This window comes from Rhea pennata, chromosome 1 (genome assembly GCF_028389875.1).
Source record: "Rhea pennata isolate bPtePen1 chromosome 1, bPtePen1.pri, whole genome shotgun sequence".
NCBI classification, from domain to species: Eukaryota; Metazoa; Chordata; class Aves; order Rheiformes; family Rheidae; genus Rhea; species Rhea pennata.
In genome coordinates this window covers 55,033,711-55,057,627 of record NC_084663.1, presented here as the reverse complement: position 1 = coordinate 55,057,627, position 23,917 = coordinate 55,033,711, and the positions used below count along the sequence as shown (strand labels likewise).

At 44.8% G+C, this 23,917-nt stretch overlaps 1 protein-coding gene across 6 annotated transcripts in view; it reads left to right on the top strand.

Moving 5' to 3' along the window:
* ZC3H7B (zinc finger CCCH-type containing 7B) overlaps window positions 1–23,917 on the top strand; it is a 47,333-nt gene that overhangs the window by 7,839 nt on the left and 15,577 nt on the right. Inside the window, exons 3-17 of one of the 6 annotated variants that reach the window (XM_062587354.1) lie at window positions 346–379; window positions 741–938; window positions 1,773–1,931; window positions 5,408–5,488; window positions 7,059–7,115; window positions 8,521–8,563; window positions 12,462–12,721; window positions 13,605–13,950; window positions 14,924–15,030; window positions 15,908–16,070; window positions 16,157–16,318; window positions 17,236–17,441; window positions 18,196–18,296; window positions 18,972–19,153; window positions 22,492–22,577. In XM_062587354.1, coding sequence (XP_062443338.1) covers window positions 346–379; window positions 741–938; window positions 1,773–1,931; window positions 5,408–5,488; window positions 7,059–7,115; window positions 8,521–8,563; window positions 12,462–12,721; window positions 13,605–13,950; window positions 14,924–15,030; window positions 15,908–16,070; window positions 16,157–16,318; window positions 17,236–17,441; window positions 18,196–18,296; window positions 18,972–19,153; window positions 22,492–22,577 — 2,185 coding nt within the window. Of the gene's footprint in view, window positions 1–345; window positions 380–740; window positions 939–1,772; window positions 1,932–5,407; window positions 5,489–7,055; window positions 7,116–8,520; window positions 8,564–12,461; window positions 12,722–13,604; window positions 13,951–14,920; window positions 15,031–15,907; window positions 16,071–16,156; window positions 16,319–17,235; window positions 17,442–18,195; window positions 18,297–18,971; window positions 19,154–22,491; window positions 22,578–23,917 lie in introns of all 6 variants that reach the window. The other 5 variants (XM_062587322.1, XM_062587330.1, XM_062587338.1 and 2 more) reach the window with 5 other exon arrangements.

Sequence of the window (23,917 nt, the reverse complement as noted above, 5' to 3'; positions counted from 1 at the left end):
GCCATTTCTGTGGGTCTCCAGTCTGGCAGTGTTGGCCAGAACAGATAAAATTAAAGGGTATCTAGAACTTGCATTATTTTCTTCTTTCTTTGACATTGTTTTTATGGTGTAGGCCTAAAGGTGTGTAGCTGAGGTAATGCAGAGGAAAGTGATTGCATTTATCACTGTATGTCTTTTCTGTGATCGCACAAAGGATTTGAGGTGGTCTTGGAGTGACCAGTCCAGCGCTTCAAATGTTCAGTAACTCACTTAGATAAACCTAGGACTATAAAAATGGTCTCTTCATCAGAGAGAAGGATATGTTTGCATGGATGCCTGTTTCATGAGCATTTCCTCTTTTTTTAGGTCCACATTACCCCTAAGCCAAGAAGATTATGAGGTAATCAGAAATTTGTTTTCTGAAGTTGGGTACCCTTTTTCACATTGCACAGCTGTTAGTTTACATACTAGAGGTGAAGGGCGTGAAATGATGTATTACAATTTTTCTACAATTTAAAGCATTAAGGATTCTGAGAAGGACAGCTTTCAGGGAGCGGAGAAGGCAATTAAGTGTTTAGGAAAGAAGATTTATTTAAATTATTGTCCTCTACAAAAAGATTGGTGTTTTACAGGGGGATGGGAAGGCAGGAAAATTTAAAAGGTTGGAAAGGCTGCTAAAACACAGGGAAGAGAAATTGGGAAGCAGTTCTTTCTGCCTTTGAACATCTGCTTTAGTCATTTGCACTCTCCCTACTGCCCAGGCCTTTTTGCAGAAGCTGGTGCGAAACCTGTTTGCAGAGGGCAACGACTTGTTCCGAGAGAAGGATTTCAAGCTTTCACTGGTACAGTATGTGGAAGGGCTGAACGTGGCGGATTACGCAGCCTCCGATGAGGTGACCATCCCAAAGGAACTCCTATGCAAACTGCATGTCAATCGAGCTGCCTGCTACTTTGCCATGGTGAGCAGTTCCCCATATCATCTCCAAGAACTAGGCAGGGTGTCTGGGTTGCTGTGCCATGCGATTGGAAAAGGTGGCAGGAGGGGATTAAACTGATTTTCTCCACCCCAGTCTCCAACACCGGAGGAGACAACAACACATAAACTTTGATATATCCCCACTGTGTCTTGTAAGATCAGAGGAAGGAGGTGAGGGAGAAGAAGCCTACTGTTGTTGGTCAAGCCAGAGGACTGAGCATGCAGTTCAGCTCCATGTTTGGGAGGAACTAATAAAATGTAGGGATCAGACTGGAAAGGACTAGTACCTTCCAGAACTGGCTCTTTCAGCATTACTCTGAAAGTTTGCCTGCCTCCCCATAAACATAAAGTTGTCAGCACACATGTGGAAAAGGATTCAGGCTCTAAAAGGCTGCATGCTTCCATTTTCTTTAGGAATGCAACAGCTGTCTTCTATGGCACTACTGCACAGCAGGTCCATCCTGTTCATATGAGGCTGAGTACGATGAAAAAAATTAGCAAGCAGTCACATAAATAAAGACTGTCAAATGTAACATGCCCAAGGTAGAGAGGGAGGTAAGGTAAAGCTGCTCAAGCTGCCTTAGTTCTGGCATTTTCTAACTTTTCAGTTTTGCAAGCCTTAACGAAATGTGCTTTTACTGTAGTTTTTTTGTGTTTGTATAAGAGTTTGTTTGTGATACATATAATAATATATGTATTTTCAACTGCCTCACGTATTCTTGTTTTCTGCTGAGAGGCAAAACACTTGCATTCAGACAGGGAGAGGAGTTAGAAACTGCAGTGCCATAACTGACTCGAGGCACTCTCTTACTTGCAGGGTTTGTACGAAAAGGCACTGGAAGACAGTGAGAAGGCTTTGGGTCTAGACAAGGAGAACATCCGAGCGCTCTTCCGGAAAGCCCGCTCCTTAAATGAACTGGGAAGACACAAAGAAGCATATGAGTGTAATAGCCGATGTTTGCTGTCCCTTCCACATGTAAGTTTTTGACATACAGCTCATCTTGACTTCTGTGACACTTCATCATTTCCCTCCTCTGTAACATAATGTTTAGTGTGAGACCTGAGGACAGAGGAAGAGAAAAAGCTGGCTTTACCTGGAGACATGGTTGTGCTGAGCAATCCTGTATTACTGACTCAGAGAGGGTGTTTGAACTCCCATGTTTTTTCAATCCAAGTTGCCCTCTATGGATGCTGCCAGTTGGAGACACTGATTAGTGGCAGCAGATTTGGTGGTCAATTTTTGAAGTGCAAATACCTGCCCTGACAAAATATGAGTTAAGGCCACAAGATTGTTTTAACTAGCTGTTTTTATATGCCTAACAAGAGTTGCTATCAGCACGGGACAAATGGGAAATGGATCCCTGGAAGGAAAGCATGTATCCTGGCCTGTTTTAGATGAAACTATCTGATGCTTTATTTTGTAATTTTAAGACAAGCTGATAAAGTTTATTATTTCTTGAGGGGCATGCGAAGGGGTCCTTGACATCACGTGCGATGATTATTTTTTTTGTTTGTATGTGTGTAAATTCTTGTGTTCAAAGGGGACTGTTGACATGTACTGGGCCCTAGGTATTTTCCCAACAATGCTTGTGGTGAGCTGGTATCCTCTGTTTGGGCCACATACTGAGCAGGAAACCAGACTGTGATTAGATAGATCCTAGTGATTACTAGCTGTCTTTCCTAAATTTGGTTCTGATTCATCATGTTAATGTTGTTACATGCAAAATGCATCTGCTTCATCAGGGAAGTTAACTTCATTGCTAGAATTACAGAAGCAGTTTTTGAAAGCAAAGGCTTTCTAACAATTAGTTACTCTTGTTGAATTCCTAGTTTCCTTAGTCTGGCAGAACAAGGTGATCAAAACACATTAAAGGAATCATTTTAGGGAAGTTCCAATGAACTGTTTTTTTTTAAAAAAAAAAAAACATACTCCTTTTTAACAAAAATGGTCTAATGCATTTGCTCATGTAAAGCTATAAATGGCTATATATCCTACAGTGCAATTGAGCCCCATTAGTATATGGTTAAGACAGCAATTCAGTTGTGTTTACATATTTCCCGTGTCATCATTACAGTCATTGTGATCTATAAACTTTTTAGGAAATTCTCCTTGTCAAGACAGCTCAGGCTCACAAATACTTTGTCAAGATGTCTGCATCCTCTAGTCTAAAGAGTCCATTCTTGTAAATTAACAATTACCATCACCTTATTACCCAATTAACAGAAGTCATATGCCTTATCTGCATCAAAGGCAAGATGTTATCCATCATCTCACTCCTTTTCCATTGTTCCAGCTGCTAGACCTCTGGAGCACCTGGGTACTTCCAGCTTATAAGGCTGTAACAGCTGAGAACTTTGTGGTCAGTACAGAGCATGCATTAAAACTTCCAGTGATGAAAGATCTGCCACTCAGTTGATTCATTGTCTAGCAGAGTTAATTTGGTTCTGGGTGCAGGTGTTTAGTGCTGCTAGTTTGCAGAGGTTCCCAGGATGATGAGGTTGATACTCCTCTGTTGGCTGTTTTTGGTAGGGCACAAAGGGAAGTAGCATGTTTGTTTAGGATGTTGCAGGAGAACATGTTGCATTCCTTTTTTGAGCATTTTCTTGTTAAAATGGGTGGTAGTAAGCACCGGATTGTGAGATTTGGCTGGAAGAAAGGGAAGCTTAAAAACAGATCTGGGGAATGACAAGGAGCAAATAACCCACCTCAGGACTGCTGACTCCCCCCCCCAAAAAAAAAAAGTGTGTGGGGGGGGGAGGAAAAAATAATTGATTTGATGATGGCAAGAAAGAAATTGGAGGCAGTCTGGAGAAAGATGCATTCTTGGTATTGTCGTGATATTTACTGGGCCTCAGAGAGGACACTGCAGAGTCAGGCTGGCACGTGGAGTTAGATAGGGTAAACCCTGTAGTTAGGAGCATGAGATCAATGAAAAGTGGTGGTATTATAGGTCTGTCTCAGGAGTAAGAACTCTTGAGGTTTTTGGAAAATTGGAAGAACCAGCAGAGAACAGAGCATTGAAAACATGATCAGGGTATGATGTTAATAAAGAGTGATGGTGTCAGTAAGATCTGAGAGTTGCAAGAGAGTGGGGCAGGAGCAGTGACTATGAGATTTGTCCAAGAAGGGGTCCCTGGAGAGTACAGGGATAGTTTCAGCAGAGGAAGGTACACCCTGAAGGGGTGTAAAATAGATGGAGGAGAGAAAATGAACAAACTAGTTTAGATTTTGTCTATTCTGAGTTCAGAGAAGGTGGTGACCAGACCAGTCTTGAGGGGGAGCAAGTACAGTCAAAAGGTGGCACTCTGAATTGAAAATATGTTGATAGTGTGAGGTGGAGAAACTAGAGGCTAGTGAGAGGGTGAAAGCAAAAGGATGAACCTGCGGGGGTGGAGGAGGTTGGAAAGACCAGAATCGCATTGGTAAGCGGAGAGAAGAGGGCAAGCTTCAAGATTGCAGATGAGGGAGGAGACGTTGAGGCATCAAGGAAAGATATGACAACAGATTGAGCAAATCTTTTTTTTTTCTTTTAAGAAACTAGTGAAAAAACTCAATATTTTTGCAAATGGGGATCAAGAGGAAAGCAGAAGGAAAGACCTGCTGGTGATAAATAACTGAAGAGGGTTGAGGCAGGTTGTTAGTCCAGGTAAAATTGGAGAGGAGAGAACTAAGGAGGGGAATGGTGTATGTATGGCCTAAAGCTTTCTCCAAAGCTCCAGGTGGTGTGGGAGCAGACCTGGGCCTTGGAAGTGAGGTGGGAGGATGGTTAATGGGGTACAGAGAAGAAAGCAGAAGGATCTGCTTAGTTAAGCTGAGGCTGGTTAACCAGAGCTGAAATCAGTAAAAATGCCTTGTGACAAGTAAGTGAGTTGGAAACTAAGACTTGGTTTTGACTTTAAAAAAAAATAAAAAGGAAAAAGAAAAGAAAAGAATAAAAGATTTGTGAGCACTGTCTGCATATCAAAATTGATTATTAGCTGATTATGAGCTCTGTGGCTGGCAGAGAGGAAAGGGGCAGGCTGTGCTAAGCTCTTTCTTCTTCCCAGATGCAGGGACTTTGTGGAAACTGTATCAGCCTCTGGCATGAGAACTGGTAGCCTGACAGCCCTTCCAGGGTCTGTCTTGCCGATGGGGATCATGAACCCTTCATTTGGAGAGTGGATCCTTTCTTGGAGGCAGACAATTGCTTCTCATTTTCTGCAGCATTGAAAATACGTGGGAAAAGGTTCTGGTATAAACTCAACATCTCTACAGGGCTAAATGACAGGAGCGCTCAGGTCTGCATGGACTCCTGGAGCTGCCTCTGGCAGTTGCCTGCCTACGGCTGGCTGCAAGTGAGGCTTCTGGCCACAACCCAGTGCGGGTAGCTGCAACCATGTGCTTCTGTTTGTTGCATTATGTGTGCCCCGAAGGCAAAACAGAAACAGTTCTTCCTATGGTTTTGTCCCTAGGATGAAAGCGTCACACAGCTAGGACAGGAGCTGGCCCAGAAGCTGGGACTGAGAGTTCGAAAAGCGTACAAGAGGCCTCAGGTATGGCTTTTTTTTTTGTGTGTGTGTAAGAGTAACTATCCTTTGGATCTTGCAGATTTACTTTTGCAAAAGCAGTTCTGCAGCTACACACACACACACGCTAGCCTGCGACCCCTCCAGTAGGTCCCTGGGTACCCTCCTTGTCCTGATCTTCTGACTCACTTCTGTCCTGATCCATTTCTATCCCCATTGCTGCTGAGGTGTTTCCTGTGTCCCCAGCTAAGCAGAGTAGAGCCTGGCTGGTTTTAGAGGAGAGGCCTCTCATGCTTTAGGAGCATCGCCCTCTCCCCGCACAAGCACATGTGGCCTGATACCAAAGGAGGTTTTGCATCAGAGTCCCTTCTCTGCTACGAGATCAGAAGGGAGGGATCCTTTGCCACATCGGAGGTGTGTCTGGTTTTGTATCAGCAGTGGCTGATGGGGTTGCTCTCCCATAAACTTTCTCCATGATGGGGGGAAGACCTCCCCTTCGGTAACATGACAAGTGCACATCTGGTCAGATGCCAGGAAAGGAGACTGCAAAAAGTGAGTCCTGAGTCTAATTAATTGACCACAATGGCTGGATGTATAACCTGGCAATAAAAGAAAATTCTGCAGTATTCTACTTTTTTTTTTTTTTTTTTTTAATGCATATCCTGGGATGGAGCTAGATGGTTGGGCCACAGCTAGCACTCCTCAATATAACCACCTTGGTTATGTAAGATCCCAGGATGCACTTTCAGGAATAAGGGGTGTTTGCTAGCAGTCTTGGCTGAAGTTCACTGAGTGATTGACAGCCTGTGTTTGCATGTCTGCTCTGCCTGGTTGCACCCTCAACACTGTATGCAGTGCAGTGCATTAAAAAGCCAGCAAGTTCTACCTCCAGAAGAGCCTCTTAGCAGTATGCGGTGAAGTGATTTGTGTGCATCCAATTTGCAGAGAGCTTTTGAGGTAACTGTGGCTGCCTATCCATATGTAACATCTTGTGCCTGGCCATTACAAAGCTCATGTGGGTGATTGGTCTACCCAAAAAACCTTCCACATTGTAGTGACTCTCAGCACCCTGCAATGCAGCATTTTTGCTGCTGTCAGGTTAGTCAGTTGAGATGGGCTTAAACCATCTGTATGCTTGAAAAATAAAAGCAAAAAATTCCAAAATATTTTTTTTATTATTATTATTTGAAAAGTAGTGATTGGTATTTTGATAGCAGCTTGCTGTGTCTTGTTTCACTTCTATCTTTCATTCCAGGGCTTTAGAGCCTCCTCTGAATAGTAATTTTTCAATGAAAAGGCAAGAATTTCTGTTCTTGGGGGTAAATTTTCAGTTTGTTGTGTTGAATGTTGTGTGTTTCACACTGAGCTGGCCAGAACAAATATGCAGCCTTTTCAGGATTCTGTAAACTGTACCCTTGTGTCATATTGGTATGCCTTTTGGGGTGGCTTTTTTTTCCCGCCAAAATGAAAAGAAATCCCATTCCCTAATATCTGTGGACAGTGCCTGAAAGGAAACCATGTTATAACCCAACTTTACATAGTTTACAGGCATTCAGGGGATATTTCTATTCTAAGACCTTTCTCTTCCTTGCAGCAGGAATTGGAAACATTCTCTTTACTCAGTAATGGCACGTCAATCAATTTATCAAATCAGGTAGAGTTCCCATCCTGTGATTCTCACTGTTCGTGATATGTGCTACTAGAATGCTTCTGGGTTTTATTTACTTGCAAGTTGATTGCCATCTTTTAAGATTTAAATATATTAATTGTTTCCCTTTTAAGGAATATTTTCAAGAAAATTCCTTTCTTTGAAAATATTTCTAGTGAAAACACTTCTGCTGTCAGCAGTTAGAGCATTTCAGATGCTTATTTATCTTAGTTATTGCAAATGTTTGTTTTCTTTTGTATTTTAAATCAGTTTCAGTTTTCTAGTTTTTGCATAGGTAGGGCAACATTAAGTAAAAATCAGAAAGTGCAACTGCTGAAGAAACATATAAAGTGAAAACATGTGGTCTAGTTCCATTGTCCAGAACAGAGCAAGGTACATACAATAAATGTTTGTGTATTCTTTGGATTATCCTGTCACCATTTGGGCAGATGACTGTACAAAATGCTAAACCAAAATATAATGAATAGCTGATTTCCTTTCTTTGCAACTGGCAAAAAGAACAACCTTGATGTTTTTACATGGTATTTGGTATTTGACATTTCTCCTTAAAGCAAACAAACAAACTATCAAATCATAAAAATGGGCATTTGGTACAAGATGGGATAGTAGAGAATCAATTTACATGCCACTGTTCAGTGACCCGTCTTTGCATCTTTGTGGCAGAACAAGTCACCTTTCTTTTATAATTGTGCCTTGTTTTTGATTTGAAAATAATTCTTTTTACAAGAATTGAAAATAGTGCAAAAACTATAGGTTGCAAAAACTACTGCAGTAGATGCATTCGTTTGAATGTAATGTTTTTCTAGTGCCATTATAATTTTAAGCCAAAATCATGCATACTTGCCCCTGTTTATGTTTCTGTAAAATGTAGGCCTATTTTATTTCTTGCCTGAAGCTTTAAGTCAGCAGTTGTTTTGGCAAAAACCTTTTCCTGTTTTGGGTTTGCTGTAAAAGTTTGTGGTTATTAGATTGCAAAATATGTGAACTAAGAAAAGGAATGTTGTGTAAGATCAGGGTAATCAGATCTCACACTGCATGGGGCTGACTGATTGATTTGTCCTGGGACTTGGGATATGGTACTTTCATACACATGTGAAAATCCCATTTTTATGTACAGATTTACTGACATAGTTGGATGTTATGCAGAGTTAGTATTCCTATGCAGCAACAGGGTTTGGCCACTGCTGGAGTTAAAAATGAATAAGCTGTTTGAATAATGGACTTTTAGTTTATTGGTTTTACAGCTCTTGCACTGAAAGAGGCAGTAAAGGAAAAGAAAGAGCCAAAGACATATGGTGATGATAAAGGGTCACCTGTGAATTATGAATATCTTTTAAAAGATGAATTTCTGGTGATAATTTTTCTCATTTTCCTTACACCATCTTTGCAGACCACTTCCAATGGCTTGGGTTCGATCGATGACATCGAAATAGGTAAAGACATTTCTCCTCTCTGATTTTTGTGGCTTCGGTAAGGTATCTGACCAGGCTGGAAGGTCCAAGAAGTTCGTTGTCTTCTGCGTGTGGGCTTGTTGTTAACTCAGATGGTTTTTTTTCTTACTTCCTCCAAATTCGGGGTCAGCTACTGAGACACTGTCTGAAGGGTAAATGAGGCAAAGCAGGTGCTTACCTATTAGCACCCCTGAGAGAAAAGCTTTTCTTGCAGGCACACTGAGGGACACCTTTGGGAATTAAGAGTCTGCTGAGGTATACAGCTCCCAGCAGTGGTGCTTTCCTAAAGCTGGTCTCGGCAAAGTGAGATTCTGCTTTAAACTCTCAACCAGAACTATACAGCTAAACTGAAGTTAAGGTTGTAGGCCACTGCTTGTGTGCTGTGTGCATATTGTCCTCCAAGAAGTTGAGATGGAGGAAATCAAAACAAAGGGAGTTGGGAGGGATCCAAGAGGAGCCATGTTCTCAGTTAGGAATCTAGGAACCGAGGAAGAGCAGAATGAGAGATATGTGGCTGCTTTTCTCATGCCATAAAACAAGTGACCTTAACTCTGCCCCTGTAGAAAGCTAAGTGTTTTGTCCTTCATTGTGTGCTAGCACATTTAAATGGTGCCTTGGAGCATATCAGGTTTTACTCTTTTTAAAGGCAGCTGTAGTGTTAAGTATGAAGATTTACCACTGCATTAACTATTACTCTTTTTATAGAAAGACCCTAATTTCATAATTGGGATGTTTTGATGTCTGTTTTGGAAAACATGTTAGTTGTCTCTTGAATGCCAATTCAGTTACTGAGCACAATCATGAGACCCAGTTTGGTGAAACAAGGGGAGTATTTCACATCATTTTGCTGTACCAAGATGAACCGGACTCTTATTGCAGAGTGATGAATGACTGCTTCCAGTAAGCTCTTTGTCTAATCAGGATTTTGTATAAGAGCAGCATGCCAGCTCCTGTGTAGTTTAGACAGAGAGAACCTTTTCTGCTAGGAGATATTTTCAGAGACACTGAAACTGTCTTATGCTTCATCCCATTGCCCTCAGGTTTGGTGTACCATGAGGAGGGCTGTGGATGCAGGGTACCTTGACTGTCCCACATTCAAATATATTTGAGCAAAGTGTGTTTTTTTTTTTTTTGTTTTGTTTTGTTTTTTTTTTTTTTTTTGAGATGCAAATTCCGGATCTGGCTCAGCAGGGCCAGCTAGTGCACTGGACAATGGCTGTTGTTTTGGGAGGCAGAGCTAGAAACAAGGCCTTTAAAAGCACTGTACTTGCCTCTCAGGGATAGGCAGGTAAGTAGCCAGACAAGCTACAAAGTGTGGACATGGCCTGAGAGGCTTTCTGCTAGATTTAGCAGGAGCTGGATGGTTCAGGGAAAGAGGTAGACAAGACCTTCACTAGATTTATAATGGACTAATAATATATGGAGTTTAGTGTCATAGCACTGGCAGAAAAAGGGAATGGGGAAAGAAGGCAGGCATGTGCCTGCCTGACTTTTTTCAGTTGGAACAAACATTAGGTGAGTGCAGGAGGTGCATGGGTTTTTTTGGAAGGAGAGTGTATAGCACATGGGCATGGTGGCTGGTGAGTGAGATCAGTATATGGAGGAGTCCTGAGAAAAGCAGGAATGGGAAAGGAGGAGTAGTAGAGGAGATGGGAATGGAGAGGAAGTGGCTGAAAGGGCAACGAGGGTTTGGCTGGTCAGAGAGGAGGAACTGGTCTTCCCTGCTTGTTCCTTGTAGAATCTGTTGGTCCTCTTCTCCTTGCATTTCACATGCACTGAGGTGCAGGGGGTCCCATGTATCTGTGCCTTTCTACCATACTTTCAGGTTTTCAGGCCTCTTCGGCCTTTTAGCCTCTTAGGGTTTATGAGTGCCTCTCTCTCTCTGCTTCCCAGTCTGGGAACTGAAGGGCCTCATTCATTCCTCAGAGAAGGTTGAAACTTCTGGATACTTTGAGGCTATGTCACTGTGAGCCCTTTGGTCCCCCCTGCACACATCCCTGGCCCCTCTAGCATGTCTTGAACTACTTAGCCCCTGGCGGGATCTCGGTAGTACTCCAGATTTACACATCTGAAAAAAAAAATGGGAAGGCACAAGCCTACTGAGAGAAACCTGGCTAAGCTGCAGTGATGAGACCTGCACTGAGGGGAAGCTAAATGACTGGCTTCTGAGCCTAGCTGGAGTTCATGCTAAGGGTAGATGAGCTGAGCAGAAGTCTTAGCAAAGGGGGCATGAGGCTGAAGCTGAGCCTGATCTGAGGGACAGCTTGGCCTACGTAACCAAGGAGGTTTCTGGCCTTTTTTTAAGCTGTTGTCTGTGGTAAATGTGCCCTGCTGCAGCACTAGAAAGCTGAGCTGGATCCCTTAAGATAAAACATGTACTTTAATTTGATCGCACTCGTGAGATTTCGGAGAGGGATTCAGTATTTATTGCTTGCTGTTTCCAGCTACCTCTTCTGCGTTTTGTCACAGTGTGCCCTCTGGTGCCTAACACAGTGACTTTGGCTATGCAGAGCTGCCCCTGGCCATCCACATGCACTGGTCATGGCAAATGCAGGAGGAAAGGTTGAAGGGGCTGCATGGTGCTCCTAGCGGGCTTAGAGGAAAGATGGCTCCAATGTGTGTCTAAGCTCCTGCTGTCATTTTGTTCAGAACTTGGGGATTTGCAAGAATTGGGGATTTGCTGAGCTCTCTCTAAGCATGGCATCAGCATAGTCAGTGAGCATGTGGTATATAGGCCAGCAACATGACAGACTCAGAGTTAAGAGGCGGTAACTGAGTTCTCATGGTATCTGAGAAAACAGAGCTTATATAGACAGTGAAACACCGTGAGAACTCAGGTTTGTCTGGTTTCTTTCCTTTTTTTTTTTTTTTTCCTTGCCAGTTTCTCTCATAAAAGCTATTGTTTCTCCCTCAGAATTTTTGTCTTGCTTATAGCCTTAGACCACCATAACTACAGTGCAACCACTGCTATATGGATGGAGAAGGTTACATCTTTTTCTGATTTCTATTCTTTTATTCCAGGACATCTGCCCAGGGGCAGAATTAAGGTAGTTTGGGTGTTTGGTTTGAGAACTGCAAACATAATGCTGCATTTCTGGAATTTCTAACATTTGAACTTTTTTTTAACTGTTAATTTTTTTTTTTTTTTTGAGAATAGAATGCTCTTCTGTGAAGAATATGTGCTTGTAACCTTAACTTCACTTAACAGAGGTTTATTGTGCATGTTGGGAATGTCTTAGCTTTTCAGTAGCGGTCCACCAGAGAGTTAAGGAAACCTTAGGAAAATTCCCCCGACTCTTGCTCAAACAAGTTCAGGAGGGGACGTTTGCTGACTGAGATGTTGGGGACAGTGTGGGTAGCAGCCTGCCACTCATAGACATATGAAGGTAGTCAAGAGCAGAGAGTTTAATTGGGTAAAGACGGCTTTGGGAGTCTACTGAAGTTTGGGGACACTGTATCAGTGATGTATGCCAAATGCATCAGTGAGGAATGTTAAAGAAGATGCTGGGTGGTGGGTTACAGAGAAATCAGATTCTGTGCCCCTGGCCTTCAGTCCTGACCACAGCAAATTCAGTAACTGATTCAGTAACAGGCTTTGTGCTGGCTTGTGGTTGCTGTACATGGTTGCCAAATCATGACAGTAGGTGTGTGCACTGACCCTTAGAACATATTTTGGCTATTGATGAGCCACTGGAGATTGAGAACAAAAATCAAAGGGCAAATACTCTTGAAACCAGAGTCCCTTCTCTCTGAAAGCTGGGCATTCTTGGTGTTTGTGATTCGATGGAGCTGTGCAATACTGTTTTTACCAGGCCACACTCTGCTTGTCCCCTGCAAGAGGCTCTCCTGGGTGACTGTGTCTCTTTCTCCCCCATCACAGACTGCTCTGTGGACCTGCAGTGCCTCTCAGCTCCTGTGGCCACCTCCATCCCCGTGAGCGAAGGGTTGGCCCCTTTGCCCTCCGACTCAGATGTGAAGGGCCTGCCTACCTCACTCCCTGCTGCCAGCTTGCTCCCATCCTCAGACTGCGTGTCTCTGCCAGTGCCTGAAAGCGTGGAAGACTTCACAGATGGCGACATCATTGGGGAAGAATTGGACTCCCTCCTTGACTCCCTTGCCGAGGGGTCACAGTACCCTCTAGTAAGAGCGGGTGCTGCACGAGTCCCTTGCTTTTTGTTCCAAATAGGTCATTGGAGCACATGTATGTGTGCTGCTTTTCTCTCTGTTACTCTTTCCTAGCTCTGGCAACTTATTCGCTCCTTCCTTTATTTCTGCAACGGGCTTGTGAGTATCTAAAGAGGCCCCCTCTAAGCCTGCTTTGCTGTGTGGCACATACAGCTACATGGAGCTGCCCCTCAAAAGGTACCCAAGATAGCCCTCACCCATCACCACCTTCTTCCTGGCTTCTGGTGTCTGTGGATTTGAAACACATGTGAAGGTAGAAATGAGTGTGCTGCAACAGGAAAGCTGATCTAATCTCCTAGTATTTTCAGCGGGCTGCATTCAGCCTGAACTCTTCAAGCAGGTCTGGGTGCTGTAGAGGCAATCTGTGTTGATGCTTATGCTGGATTTTAGTTGCTAGTGTTACTGAAGTTCCATGAGCTAGCTTGAGTCTGGAGGCAATATAATCGTATCCATGCAGGAAGCCTCTTGAGCCAAAAAGCTCTTCTGAGAGGTGCCAAGAGCAATGGTTGTTACTGTGACCTCCGTGCTGTTTGTGCTCAGCTGTACTGTTTCTCAACCTGAGCTGCTTTGAGTGTCCAGCACAGAGCTCTGCCTGGCAGACTGACTAGCTTAGGTAGCCTGACACCTCCTCAGACACCTTGGTGCTGAGAACTGTTTGCAGCTTAGATATATCAGAAGATCTGTGGGAAGTTTGCATGCAGCATGTAGCTGTTAGGCATCCTTTTCTCCAAATAATACAGCATGCTCTTGAGTGAGAGCCTTTTGCTTTCTCTGTGCTCTCTACACTCATTCTCTGCTCCTCATTTTTAACATGCTGTTTATTCTCCCTTTTCTGAAGTCTCTGGTTCAGGGCACCATTCCCACAAACCTGCCAACAGAGATGCCACAGCTGATTCCTGTGTTTCCTGGGGGAACCCCACTGCTGCCCCCAGTTGTGACAGCCAGCATCCCCGTCTCCACCCCGCTGCCACCTGCCTCCTTCGGCCTGGTGATGGATCCCACCAAGCAGCTCTCCTCCTCCTCTGTCATGGATGCCTTTGAGCCCCCGCCAGGGGGAAGTGGTGGCTCCACCTTAGATTCTCTGGATTCCCTGGATCTGCTCCCCTACACAGACTCACGGCTCGATGCCCTGGACTCCTTTGGGACTAGAGGGTCGCTAGATGCCTTGGATTCTTTTGCCATTGGTAGGTGTGGGGTAGTGGGGAAGGTTGTACTGTTTTTTTTTCTATAGATGCATGCCAAGGTTAGCTCCTTGAGTGCTGAGAAGTCTGTCATACACCTTTGTCTGCCAGTCCTGCAGAACAGAAGTACAAATCTCTGTCTTGGACAGAGCAGCTGAATATGTCCAGCTCAGTGGTAATGAGAAGGTTTATGGGTGTGTAATCCCGGACAACCAGTATGTTCAAGGTGTGAAATTTCACAGAAGAAAGGAATATCAAAGATATACAATGATGAGCAATAAGGTTTAATCCTGTGTTGATATCCAGGGTGCATCTCATGGCAAAACATACTAGATCATGAAGTGATTACTCTGCCCTCCCCAGATGACTCTGTCTCATTTTGGACCAAATGGGCAAAATCCTGGTGAGGGTTTTATGTGGTGTAGGACCTTCTTGCAGTGGGCAGAATGACAGAGGCTAAGGTCTAGGAGGTCTGTCCCAATCCTGGTTTCAGGGCAGTCCTGTCACAAGGGGCACTGCACTCTCATGTTACAAGGAACCAAGCTGTACAGGGGTGGTGGTTAAGAAGCAGGTCCCTTTCTGCCCCAGGAGGGAAAGCAAGCTTCTCAGCTGGGTCATGCCCAGCATTGCATGTTGCCAGCAAAAATATTTTGAGAGGAACAGAGATTGGCCAGTCACCTCAAAGTAGGCTTAGTTTTGCCTCAGGATTGGGCAACCTCAGAGCTGCTGCCTTGGGAGTGCTACCACTGGGCAGTGTGGAATTTGGCTCAGTGAGATTTGGAGGACAAGAGGGCTCTTCCTGCACTCTTCCAAGACTTAAATGGCTGGCTTGGGGAAAAAATACTAAAAAGTTGTGAAGTAAATAAATGGATTTCACAAGCAGTTGTTTGTCTTTCTACGAGTAGAAAAGCTTCTGAAAGTGAAATGATTGTTTTTGTTTTGTGAGATTTTCTTTTTCTCTTCATTTGCCCAGAAGAAACCAGCCCTCAGGAACTGAGACACCCACCTGGCAGCCAAAAGCCATCCCCCGTGGTGAGTGAGACGATTCCTCATGCTGATGTCCCAAGGTGCCCTGGAGCCAAGGTAGTAGTTACTTGGGTGATGTAGGTAATTTGGGCCCCTCTTCTTAACCTGCCGTCATGAATGTTGCCTCCCATTGCCTCCCACCTTGTGGCAAGGCAGGTAAAGACTTCCCCAGAGACAGTAAAAAGACTCTTGTTCCATCTTTTATCTGTAACTCCAGTGTATTGTTGATGTAAATTCAATTGTATAATCAGTAGGGGATCATGGAGGCCAGTGGCCTGCTATGTCTGGCAGCCACAAAGCCCTGAAGGATGAAGTGCTGTAAGCCAGCTTCATCTTAAGACTAATGAAATTCTTTGCTCCTCTCTGTCCCCATCAGAAGGCCAGGTGTGTTCTGCCCCTGTCCCATGTCTCCAGTCTGGGGGATAAGGGAGAGGACTATTCCCTGATCAGCCAGTTTGGAACAAGAACTGTTCTTCTCAGCTTTCTGTCATTCCACTATCCTCATTATGTCACTGTAGAGGAAGGTCTTGGTTCTTCTCAGTTTTATCTGCTTTGTGAAGACTAACTTGATAAGCAGTTCTTTTTTACCTGGGTTGGGGTAGGGTTAGATTGAGAGTTTCAAATGTAGAGCTGGTTGTGGTGGAAGCAATGGGAAGAGAGGACCATTTTGTTCTGTGACTGACAGTGGAAAACTGTTGCCCCTTACTAAGAAAGAAAGGGACACTTCATTTGAAGTGAATTTCTCACATTACTCTCTTTAAAAAATTGCATGCAGCTCTTTTGGAGATGTTATCCCAGATGTGAACATTTTGATGAGGGTGAAAATGGAGGAAGGTTTTTGGGAGACTGGAATGGGATGTAGGGTTAGAAAGGAAATCTTTCTTACTCATGTGGCTGCAGAGCTTAGGAGAGAAGGATATATGGTTTTTCTCAGGTCAGTCTAGGTGGAGTGAATCACCCGGCTGTGCCTAAGGTCACCGAGCACCTGCTATCCCAGCCAGAAACAGTAATGGCCAACACAGCCCTGTTGGTGAAGAACCCCCTGGCATCCACTCATGTCTTCAAACAAGCCTGTCATATCTGCTACCCCAAAACAGGTAATGCATTTGCTGTGTCACCCAGAGCATTAGGCCTGGCTGGGGTTTGCCCTTGTCCTAGCTGATGGGGTCCTTCTCTCCTGCAGGGCCCAAGGCTGGTGATTATACTTATCGGGAAGGCTTGGAGCACAAGTGCAAACGGGACATCCTGCTTGGCAGGCTGAAGAGCTCTGAAGACAAGACCTGGAAGAGGATCCGTCCTCGTCCCACCAAAACCAACTTTGTAGGATCCTATTACCTGTGCAAAGGTGATCTGAAGTGGATAGGGCTGTCAGTGACTGGATGGGGGCTGTAAGGTGCATGCCGGTGAAGACTGGGAGGGGACTTCCAGTGGGGATGATGTGCTGCCTTTGGGGTTTTCCTCTTCCATCATTAGCCCATGGGATGGCAGGCCTGGTGCAGTCAAAAGAGCTGAGCTCCCATGCCTGTGCCATGCTGTGGGAAGTAGGGAACTTTTAAAGTTGTGGAGCAGAAGAGTTGCAGTGGGTTCACAAAGACTTAGTGGGGTGCTGTGCATGGCCAAAGGCTGAGAGCTGTCCTGTGGGCACCTGCTTTGCCGACAGCCTGCCTCCTGTACCTGTGCCTACATTAGTCCCGCTCCATCTAGCAGCCCTCCCCCCGCCCCGGCACTGCTTTGGTTCTGCCTTGGGAAAAGCTCTCTCTGCCTATTCCTCTGCTCCAGCCCATCCATTGGTATGTCCATGAGATGTGACCAAACTGGTCTCTGAGGCAGTGTCATCTAATGAGGTGGGGAGAATGTAAGAGCCAACAGAGCTTATCTGTGGTGGGCTGTGAAGGCAGCTTAATCTGGATCGACTTTAAAAGGGCTTGGTTAAACCGTGGTATGTCCCTGCCCAGACACTGAATTAAAACAGGCCCCCATTTTAAAACAGTTTTCACAACAGGTGGAATCTACTTAAAATTTTTACTTAGTTCATGGTTTGGACACCCAAGTGTCCTGGTGTAGACCTACTTGGGAGGTGGGAGAGTGAGGGGCATCTTTTAAAAACACAAACAAACAACCTCCCCCCCCCAAAAAAAAAGTCTGTTTTCTTGCTTACAGCTTCTTGTGAGGTGCGGGCAGTGGGAGGAGACAAGAGAGAGCTTATTTTCTGACTGGGCCGCCCTCCCTGTGTGGTGGTGTGTGCTGTTTATTGCTTTGTAGATATGCTTAACAAGCAGGACTGTAAGTACGGGGATAACTGCACCTTCGCGTACCACCAGGAGGAGATCGACGTGTGGACAGAGGAGAGGAAGGGGACCCTCAACCGTGACCTCCTCTTTGACCCGCTAGGTGGGATCAAGCAGAGCAGTCTCACCATTGCCAAGCTCCTGAAGGAACATCAGGGCATCTTCACCTTTCTCTGTGAGGTACAGAGCTAGGGGGAGGGAGCAGGCGCCCTTCGTCTCCTCAGGGTGCATCTGGATGGACTGTTGATACACTGCAGCCAGTGTCCTGCTCCCAGAAGGGCAATGAGCAATGGATGCAGTACTGTTTAAAAAAAAAAAAAAAAAAGAGAGAGAGAGAGATGCAGTTTCCCTCCTTACCTCTGCAGCTAAATGGGGTGCACACAGCCACACAGGTTTTAATTACCTATCTTTTATTCTATCTTGAGATACTGTTGTGAAGTGTAATTTTAAAAAAACAGAACGTCACAAGACAACAACTTCCTATCTGGCATGCGTTGCTGTTATCTTGATGTAAACCACTGACTGAATAAGTGAAGGACTGGCTTTTTCTCTCTTAACTCTCTGCAGCAGTGAGTTCCCCAGGCTAGCAGTGTAAGACGTAAAGGGACATGTTCTCTTGCTCTGAACTGGCTATTCTTTCATTTCTCTTTTCTTGCTCTGATGGCCAACTGGGAAAGAATATGTGGATCTGACCAAAATTTTTCCAACCGCAATGGAAAATATTGTTGAGAATAAGCCAAAAATGTTGTCCTGAAAATTTTCCAAAAATACACTTACTGTATTTTAAAGTCCTGCCACTAAGTTTTCACTAGGCTTTGTCTAACTTTGAACATTAGAATAGGCTGGCTGTGGTTCTTCTTCCCCTCCCAAGCAAGATGGCTCTGGTTCACGTCTTCCTAAGATTTTCCCAGCATGCTAATTTTTCTCTTCTCAGATTTGCTTTGACAGCAAACCCCGGATTATCAGCAAAGGGACCAAGGACACACCATCTGTCTGCTCCAACCTTTCTGCCAAACACAGTTTCCATGACAACAAGTGAGTGAACATTGCTTGTGTCGATGCGAGCAGTCTCTCATGTGCCCAACCAGCTTAACTTCAGGGCCCTCGTTTTTTTCTTTCTTTCCCCTCAATGGGTGCCCATCATGGGGCAGCTCAAAGCCTGAAATGTGATATGTGTGTTTGCTCCTGGTGCTGAGGGATTTGAGGCATGAGCAAGCCCTTTGAGGTCAATCTCGGTTTTCCATGGACTTAATTTGACTTTGAGTTTGGCCTTTACATAAAGGTTAAACCAAAGATCCTTTAGGTCTGGATTCTGCTTCTGACTAGCTGGTAATGAATGTTTAGAAAAATGAGTATAAGAAACATGTCAAGTACTCAGAAACACAAGCCCTTCTGGTTCCTGGTGACTTGAGACTTGGTGACTTCCTGAGCCAGATTAGTTGATGTCCTTGCTGCATGTTTTGAAATATGTCTTATCTCTGAATTCAAGCAGGACATCACTAGTAGGCTGCAGAGATTGAAAATATCTACTTAGGGTTGCTACAGAGGGGACAGGAAGAAGTTTGGTTTTTGCGGTGGGAGTTTACCTCTGCCAGCATTGATTTTTCTGTATTTTTTGCCTGCCCAGTTGAATTGTAGAAATGGCATGTAAGGAGGAAGGGGTGAGGAGTCAGTCCACTGATGCTTTGTATTTCTCTGGCTTTGCTGCAGGTGTCTAGTCCACATCGTGCGTTCCACCTCCCTGAAGTACTCCAAGATCCGCCAGTTCCAGGAGCACTTCCAGTTCGACGTGTGCCGACATGAGGTACGTTATGGCTGCCTGCGGGAGGACAGTTGCCACTTTGCTCACAGTTTCATCGAGCTCAAGGTCTGGCTGCTGCAGCAATATTCAGGTGAGTGTGACTCCAGGTGTAGGGCTGGTGGTGCATAGACTCAACTTTCCTCCTGCACATGCGTGGGACCAGTCAGGAGAGAAATAGGGTGATTTGGAAGCACTGAGAAGTTGTTAGTCAAATATACATTTACTTCCTCTCCTCTGAGACACAGAGATGAGGTGTGGGTGTTCTATGAGACGATTTGCTCTTTGTCCCTCTATTGGTGCTACTGTAAATTGCAAACTGGGAAGCCTTTCCCTTGGGAGTAGCTGCATAGGTTGAAATGATTGTTAGGTAGGGCTGAATAACCAAAGGTGTTTAGGTGTTTAAATCCTGTGGAAAGCCCTAAATAGCAGTTTTGCCCCTGGATGAAAGTCTGGCCCAGTGAGAATCATAGAACACATAGGTGAAAAAACAGTTATAAAAAGGAAACGGTACCCCTCCAGTTCCTCTGAACAAGTTCACCAGGAGTAGGAAATGACAAGATACTTGACCTTTCCCGAAAGGCTTTGACAAACTGCCTCTGAAGAGGCTCTTGCAGAAATGATATTCAGAACACTCATATAATGACACTGCTATATCCAGTAATTTCAGTCCTCTCCCTCTGATATGCTCAAGGATTTCTCCTGCTGTTGGCTGACGAGATTCTTTTGTTGGTCCACCCACAATGCTACCCAGATCTTTTCACTGTGAGGTCTTGTTTAGTGCAAGAGCCAGCAGGGTAGCTGGAGTAATTTAGACAGAAAAGGTGTTATAAATGGTTCTTGCCTTTCCTTGCTTTATTTGGGGGCAGCTGTTTACACCTACTGTAGTTCAGTGCAGCCCTCTGCCTCTGCTTGGCTCATGAGTGACAATGATGAACAAGTAAGATGTTGTGGCAGATACCATCTTTTACTCTTCCCTGTTTGGCCTCAATTACTTGTGGCCACAGGGAATTAAGAAGTTACAGTAGAATCTCACCAGCCATAGGCCAGGACTGCTTCCCTGAATACTTGTAAGATGACTTGTAGTACTTTGGGCACTTTACTCACTTCCCCTCCCCGTGTACATAAAAAAGGAAATTTCTTCCCTCCTTCCCTCTCCCCTCCTCTTCAGCCTGTAGGAGAAATAGATTAGATTTTTGCTTCTTGCCTTCTTTCCTTGAATGAGTGACTTCCAAAGAGGAAGCTGAGAAGATGAAACAAATTAAGAGTTTACTTGCAAAGGTGACCAGTAGGCTGTGTGTTTATTCCCATCTTTTCTAACAATGTAAGCACCATCATCTTTTTGTTTATCTACAGGGATATATATATCTACCTGCTCTCTTTGTAAGCTTTCTTTCCTGGGCTGGTGGTTGATTACCTAACTGCAGCCCTGGTTATGAAACAAAAGAGCCCTGGTTAGAGACAAAAGGTAGCTGTGGCTAGTCTCTGGGAAGGCTTTAACTATGCAGCAGAGTGCTTGGCCTGGGCACCATTTTTTCTGAAAGAATGGGAAAGGGGCATCATTCCATTTATAGCATCTTCCATTTGTAAGTCAGTGGACTGCTGTGTTAGCCACTTGAGCTTTACAAGGCACGTGGCTTTGTTCTGGTGATGAGGGACTGTACTAGCAGAGAAAAGGTTTCCATGAGCTGAACATGTGGGAGGGCAGGACTGTTTCCTGGCTCACTGCATCTGTTCACAGACATACTGAGCTATCTTCTTCCAGCAGTGGGAATCACAGAGTCTTTGTCCTCACTAATAATGTTGCAAAAGATGCTAAAATGTTACCAGTAATCAACACATGTGGGCTTTTTGGTTCTCAGAGCATCTCTTTGGGACAGTTCATGCGTGGTGGAGCTAGTGTACTGGAAAATAACTTTACATCTTCAGGAATTTTTTTTTCCCTAATCATGGCATTTCTAGACCTTGTTGAGTTATTCTGGATTTCTGGGAGCTGGAGAAGGCAGTCACGTGCCAAGGACTTAATTTGAAATTCAGTCCTTTAACAAGAGCTGCGTGCAGTTCTGCCATTTGTTCTGAACTCCTAGGATTGCAGCACAGGTGTGCAAAACAGAGAGAATGGTGGTTACTTTATCTCTTTCCCTTCCAGATCTAGTGCCACATTTTAACTCTATATGATTTTCCCAGACTTGTTCTTTTTGTGCCCTAAGTACAGATCAGGGCTAGCCATGCATAGTCCCCCATGGCCTGAAATACATGGGCTTGCACATCAGGGACTGTGTCTGTGTGCCGTGCCTCAGGAACATAGCACCTTAATAAAAGCTGTTAGCAAACAGCAAGTGACTTCACAGCCTCTCTGTACTAGGGGAGCTGTATTAAGGCAGCCCTCAGCACCCTCCTTGTTGCCATCAGCTGGCAGTTTTAGGATACTTTTTCAGTTTCTTTTGGCTGCCGTCTCAGATCTTTATAGCACTCAAATAACACAGCTTTTCTTCAACAGAGCCAATCCACACCATGAGCAGCTAGAGTTTCTATTATTCTTATATACTTTTCTCTTATTTAGTGCTCTGACAATCCTAGTGCCCATGAAGCTGGGTTTGTGCTGGCAAGGGCTGTTCCCTCAGCACTTCATTTGATCAAAAGCTAATTTCTTAGATAAACTCTGCCAGCTTTACTTGTTGGCTGATGTCGTATTTCTGATTCATGAGACCTTGTAGATCTTTCCCTGCTGGTTATATGCAAACAGCTGTTTCTTGGTTGGCTTTGCACATTTTGCCTTTCCTTGCTACCTTGGCATACTTTTTGTTTGTCTTGATTGAATTTCAAATTTTCTCTTCATTTGTTGGTTGGTGACCCTCACACGCAACTAGAAGTATGTAACAGGCTAATTAATCCCAGCAGGGATTAGATGAGACTTCTGGGGTCTTGGAGAGGCTGGATATCTCAGACAGTGGGATATCTATAATCTTCCGTATCAGTGCAAAAACTCCGATATACAATAGATTAATAGTAACAAACTATTGTCTTCAGGGCCCTGTGTGGGATCTGTTGATTTGGGTTTGGAGGAGAGCCTTGGTGAAGGTCTTAATTCCTAGTCAAGAATCGGCAGTGTCTGTTTCCTTTGCGTGCAGCCTGAGCAGAACACCAAATCTGAATGAGCCCTAGGGGCTGAAGTCTTCTCCTCTTGTCTGGCTCAAGGAAAAAAGCAGGAGTGCCAGAGTTAGCAGATTCTCTAGCCTATACTTGAACATACTCAGTGACGATGTCAAGTCCCCTGACAACCCATGTGCTTATGTTATTTGTGGGACTATCAAGACTTGTCAGCTACACAAGGCTCCTAAGTCCTGATGCCAGAAATTCTACAACCCTTCCCTCCCTCTCTTAGGTTGATCAAAGCAGGGTAGCTCAGTCATGTCTCTGCCTTGTTCCTAGGAATGACCCATGAAGATATTGTGCAAGAATCCAAGAAGTATTGGCAGCAGATGGAGGCACATGCTAGCAAACCAACCAACAGCATGGTAAGACGCATCCAAGGTTTGCAGCCTGGTTTTCCTCCCTGATATTCCAGCACTTTCTCTCCTCCTTCTTCAGTGTGCCTGACTGGTCAAAGGCAGACCAGGCTGAACATTGAGGAGCGGGATGACTGAGAGCTTCCCTGTTTGCTGTGCTAGTGATGAGCTGTGTACCTTGTTTTGCAGTGTTTTATCTGCTCAGTTGAGTGGCAAGGTCAGACCCCCAGGATTGGGAGGGTAAGGTGCAGAGAATGGTGCTTCCTGCCACAGCCTGGTAGTGAAACCAGGAGACTTTGGGGACCATAGTCACACAGCATGGAGATCAAAAAGTCCTGTTGCCCTTTAGTGGCCAAGGGACAATATGGCAGTTTGAGTGGTCCCTCTTAATAAATGACTCATGACATAAAGATTAATCTGAATGCAGGAGTGGGTGGAACTTGCGGCTCAGGGGCCACCTGAGGCTAATCAAAAATCATAGTGGCTCTTTGCCAGGAGAAGGCTGAGAGCTTTGCGTCTGCTTTGCGCCACCAGTCTCTTGGTGCAAGAGAACGTGCTGCAGGCTGCACCCTCTGGCACTGCCAAGAGCTTGCTCTAGAGGGGTGAGTTATAAGCAAAGGGCACCTCTTTGATTGCTTTCTTTCAACCTATTGGCTATGGATGGTGCTGTTTTACCATCTTTTTCAGTCAAGGAGTTGTTCTCTAGTGTAGGAGCAGAGCTCACCCAGTGAAGATGATGCCCAACCCTGGGTTGAACTAAAGCAGCTTTGCCATTAGAGCAAGGAGTCTTCTGTTCTTTAACAGCCTTCAGAAGATATGGGCAATGAGATGAGAAGCTTCATGCCTCCCAGCAAGCTCTGAGGTGCGGGAGTAGTCCTCCCCCCTCCAAAGTGGTGGGGAAAGTGTTGTAATCCCTCCTGTTTCCACTCGACAGCTTTCTTTGCACTTGCAAAGGCCTAGGTTCACCATTCCTTGGCCTGTGCCTTACTGCCAGAGCAAGGGTGTTTCACCTTTGTTTGGAATATCTCACCCAAGAGTTTCCTTTGTAGACAGCCACCAAGTCCAGCTCTCGAATGCTCTTGTAGAGGTGTTTTGCAGGATGGTGGTGTAAGCCACCCACATTTTTGGATTGGCAATGGGCCAGCAGGAAGATACTAAAAGCTGTAGGGGGCTGAGGCTTAACCCAATGGGAAGGACTCAGACGACGTGCACTGATGTTGCCAGTAGGCTCTGTGCCCATTTACTGGTTGTGCTGCATGAGATGGAGCCAACTTTGAAGAAACCCTCAGTGATATATGTGCATATCCTATTACTGCTCCCATGATCTGAAATGGCCAGGGGAGAAGGTG